This window comes from Galeopterus variegatus, unplaced genomic scaffold, assembly GCF_000696425.1.
Source record: "Galeopterus variegatus unplaced genomic scaffold, G_variegatus-3.0.2 Scaffold1807, whole genome shotgun sequence".
NCBI classification, from domain to species: Eukaryota; Metazoa; Chordata; class Mammalia; order Dermoptera; family Cynocephalidae; genus Galeopterus; species Galeopterus variegatus.
Genome location: NW_007727918.1, coordinates 290176 through 294879, shown reverse-complemented (window position 1 = coordinate 294879; position 4704 = coordinate 290176). Strand labels below are relative to the sequence as shown.

Sequence of the window (4704 nt, the reverse complement as noted above, 5' to 3'; positions counted from 1 at the left end):
GAGAGAATTATATTAAGTGAAACAAGTCAGGCACAGAAAGAGAAATACCACATTCTCACTTATTGGTGGGAGCTAAAAATAAATAAATAAATTCACACACACAAAAAAAAAATCGGGGAGGGGGGGGGAGAAGACATAACAATTTCAATTCCTTGAAGTTGATATGACAAGCAAACAGAAAGGACATTGTTGGGTGGGAGGGGGGAGAGGGAGGTGGAAGGGAGGTTTCAGTAATGGGCCACAATAATCAACCACATTGTACATCGACAAAATAAAAAAAATTTAAAAATTAAATAAAAATAAGGGTTTTTTAAAAATATATATATATGCAATCATCCAGTCTCCTTTTCCAATAGAAGCTTTAGCAAAAAGTTTCCAGTAAGTTTCCATATATTTCATAGCCTATAGATGAGCCCAACAAATATCACTTAATGAGTGCTTATTATGATGCACATGTGTTTATAATTTACACACTTCATGTAGGGAAATTGTGGCAAAAGTTTGTTGCAAAAAGGGCTAGAAGAAAATGTAGACAGTGAACAGTGGTTGGATTTGCTGGCGTAGCAAAATGGTAGATAACGTTTTTTTCCTTTTAAAGTTAGGGTCCTTGTAATCTTGCTACAGTGATATTTTGAAATGTCTTTTGGGAAAAAAGAAAACTCTACTTTGAAAAAAGCATGTCTGGTGAATGAGAGACATTTTTAAAAGGCACTTGGAAATAATGATCTGTGTAGAGATAATGCAAATCATAACAGGAATGTGTGATGTGCTTAAAAATATAGGCAATGATGCGAAATGCAGAGGGGAAATGTCTCTTGGAAACAGATCATTGTCGGGACAATAGGCTAGAAGTGGACTGTCCCTATATCTTCCATGGCACATAACTCTTTTTTCTTACTAGGGAAGAGGAACTGAGACCACGTACTGGCTGACTGGGATGAAGGACCAGAAGTACAACCTGCCAACCCCTCCGACTGTGTAAGCTTCTGGGTATGGCGGGAGGGAGAGGGGACTCGACGGTCTTGGCACTGTAGGTTGTGCTACATACAGCCGGTTGAAGTTGGCAAGTGCCTTGCAAGTGGCAATGACGTATTGAATACACGGCAAGGGAATGTACACATGAGAAACTTTAGAAATCACCCTTCTCAGACCTCTAGAAACTGTACTGAAAGCCTGCATGTTCCCAAGCCCTCAGTCGAACAGCGGCTGCCTATCTGGAACATGGACTTTCTTCCATGAATCAGATGTGTGTTCTCAGTGAAATAATTACCTTTTACTCTGGAGTCTTATGCCAACAGCTGTTCCAGGGAACTTCCACCTGGAAAAAGTAGGAATGAATAGACTATCTAGAACTTGAGGGTTTTTTTCTTATTTCATTTATTTTGTTTTTGTTTTGTTTACTGTCTCTCTTTCCTTCTGTATTCATGACAGGATTTTTTAATTGTCACAATTGTCTTAAATACTTTATCTTGTGTCAAGCTAGACAACTGCGCCACTTGTTGGGTTGAAGCAACAGCTACACTAATTGTATGGCTAGGCATTTCATAACTAAAGCTAAAATGTTTCAGGGGCCGGCCCGGTGGCTCACTGAATAAGTGCGCTGCTTGGGAAGCGCGGCGGCGCTCCCGCCCGAGGGTTCAGATCCCACATACAGACCGGTTCCCGCTCACTGGCTGAGCGAGGCGCGGGAGCAGCACCGAGGGTTGCAATCCCATTGCCGGTCCCCGGTCTGGTACGGGGGCAACACTGAGGGTTGCGATCCGTTGCCGGACACGGAAAAAGATAAAAAAGACAAAAAAAAAAATGTTTCAGGACTAGGGCTCAAAAACTCTTCAAAAGCCCATTGTACAGACTGGGTCACCAGGCCCCTCATATGCAAGGCTGGGTCACCAAATGCCTCACATGCCTGTCTGGGTCACCAGACCCCTCACATGCAGGTCCATGTTAAGGTAACTAGAAAAGATCCTGGAAGGCACTGGAAGACATGATCTCAGTCCTCAGCAATGGCAGCAGCAGCTTAAAGGTCCAGCAGCAGCAGAAGCAGCAGCGTCAGTGGCTTCTCGGGGCATCCCAGGGTCACTGGCAGTAACAGCTTGCAGTGACAGCTTGCAGCAACAGCCTCCAGCAGCAGTAGCAGCCTCTGTGTGACCCTTGGGGGGCACCTCAGAGGCAGGGGGCCTTGTGGATCAGAGCCACTCAACCTTTATACTTAAGTCCACAACCCAGGACACCTGGGTGCACATGTACAATTACATTAGACAATAACCAAGGAACACCTGGGCGCATGTGCATATTTACATCAAATGTTCAGCAAGATTCTGAACATCTGAGGGGCCCTGACCATTTTCCTGTATTTTCCCAACACTACGTTAAAGTATACTTAACTCATAGTTCATGTTTATATGAAGAATCAAAGTTTAATGTTTGCTGAGTCTGCATATGTGTTTGTACATATTCTGCTCATTTTACTGAAATGCACCATCTCGTCCTCATCTTGTGCTTACCGAAAAACTGACTAAATTTACCCAAATTGAGGCCTGGCAAAGCTAGTGATGTGTTCCAGGCTTGCTCAGGAGAACAGAAGATGGTTCAGAGCTTGCCTCATGCGTGTCTGGTTCTCTCAGTATTGAGGCCAAGAGGCTCTTTGCATTTCAAAACACTTCTGTCTACATCTTTCTGCTGAGCCACCTGCTGAAAATGGGACCTCCCCCAGCCCCAAGACTATGGTTCTGAGTCTTACATGGAGGCTGTGTTTTCCCTGAGATGAGGAAGATAAAGTTTCAGGTCTAACTAACAGGTTTCAGTTCAAGTTGTCATCCAGTTGCATATTGGCAGACGTTACAGCAACCAGTCACGTGGATGTTGCCATGGCTTTATGGTCGAGAAACCCTGTTTTGCAGATGCCTACCTAGATGCCAGACCCAGACAGATGGCAAGTTGCTAAAGATGCCAAAACACCCCAGATCTTCCCTGGGGCACAGGAGATCTGGTTCCTTACGAGGTGTGTCCTAGGTCCATTCCAAACTCTTAAAACCCTCCACCACCTGAGCCCTCCCCAAACAAGAGTCACATTCGTAGGTATGTGTGGGACCAATGAGTTTTCAGGATTGTATGGCAGGTGCTTAGCATTCTCCCAGCTTCTGTTCCCCTTCCTACAGTAGCACACATAGGCCTATATCCTCCCAACCGTGCCTCCAAATTCCACAGCACATTGTTTCCCTTTGAAACTAAAGTCTGATTTCCTGTTTGAAATATATTTTGCTTATTCTACGACTACACATTGCAGGGATGAAGTTCTTTAAGTTTCTCAAAGGCAAGTGTCATTTTGTACTCTTTGGAGTTCCTATGTCTAGCACAGAGTAGGCATGTAATAAATAATTGGGGAACTGAACTGATGATTCTGGAGCTAAGGAATACTCTGGGTGAATTGCTGAGAAGTTCCATTTTCTCTCCCCACTCTCTTTCCAGGGAGAATCAGAAGCGTTTGCAAGTGGAATTTTCAGACATGATTGCCAACTGTTTACAGAAAAGACAGGCTGCAGGGATAACACACCGAAAACCAAAACGGGTAGCCAGCTATAAAAAAGGCACTCTGGAATATTTGCAACTGAACACCACAGACACGGACAGCACCTATTTTTGAAACTAAATGAGATGTAAGGACTCGTACAAATTAGATACAGCTTCATTTAGGCAACGACCTCAAGTGTCCTGAAAGCCTGCATTTTCCTAAGACCTCAGTGAAACAGAAAAATACTTAGCCTTGGTTGTCCTGTCTGGAACATGGACTTTCTTCCATGAATCAGATGTGCGTTCTCAGTGAAATAATTACCTTTTACGCTGCAGGCTTTTGCCAACAGCCATTCTGGGGAACTTCCACCTGGAAAAGAGGAGGAATGAAAAGACTATATGGAACTTGAGGAGATTTTGTTCTTATTTCATTTATTTTGTTTTTGTTTTGTTTACTGGCTCTTTTTCCTTCCGTATTCATGACAGGATTTTTTAATTGTCACAATTATATCTTAAATACCTTATCTCCATTAAGGATACTTAACTCATAATTTTTACAGAAAATATGCTATATATTAGACAAGAATAAAAGTTAAAATGTACTGAGTCTCTATGTAGGTGCTTATATGTAACTTCTCATTTTCCTGGAATGCACCAGTCCTCAACTGTGCTTGCCAAAAAATGAAATTCCCTCACACTGAAGCCTGGCAAAGCTAGCATTGAACCTTGAAGAACCTTGAAGGTCAGTATCACTTGCTGCATAGGAGAATTTTGACCAAGGCATTGTCTTGGCTGGTCCACTTAGCAATGTGGACACATGATGCCAGTAATGGCAGTGACCTAAAAATGGAACCCAGGCAAGGGCTAAATTCCTGCACTGCTCTTTTCTAGCTGTAAAATAATCAGTGTCTCTAAGCTCTTGATGTTTCATCAGTAAACCATGAATCATAATACCCACCTAAGATTTTCTTTTTTTAAGGAAACTTGCCAAGGACTTAGCACAGTGTCAGTCACATAGTAAGTTCTCAGCAAATAATCTCTACCTTCCACCTTAGCCCTCTCAACTTGCTTTATAAATCAGAATGAATGATTCTCAAACCCAGGACCTTCATATGTGCTAAATATATGTAAGATTATTTTTTAACAATTGATCATAAAAGTTTTTAAATGTATACAAAAGCAGAGGGAATAGTT

At 42.4% G+C, this 4704-nt stretch overlaps 1 protein-coding gene across 1 annotated transcript in view; it reads left to right on the top strand.

Moving 5' to 3' along the window:
• GUCY2C (guanylate cyclase 2C (heat stable enterotoxin receptor)) overlaps positions 1 to 3975 on the top strand; it is a gene marked incomplete at its 5' end in the record, with an annotated part of 59872 nt that extends 55897 nt beyond the window's left edge. The window contains 2 exons of the mRNA XM_008579098.1: positions 902 to 978; positions 3469 to 3975. Of these exons, the coding sequence (XP_008577320.1) occupies positions 902 to 978; positions 3469 to 3643 (252 nt within the window). The remainder of the gene's footprint in view (positions 1 to 901; positions 979 to 3468) is intronic.
• Between the last annotated feature and the right edge of the window lie 729 nt (positions 3976 to 4704).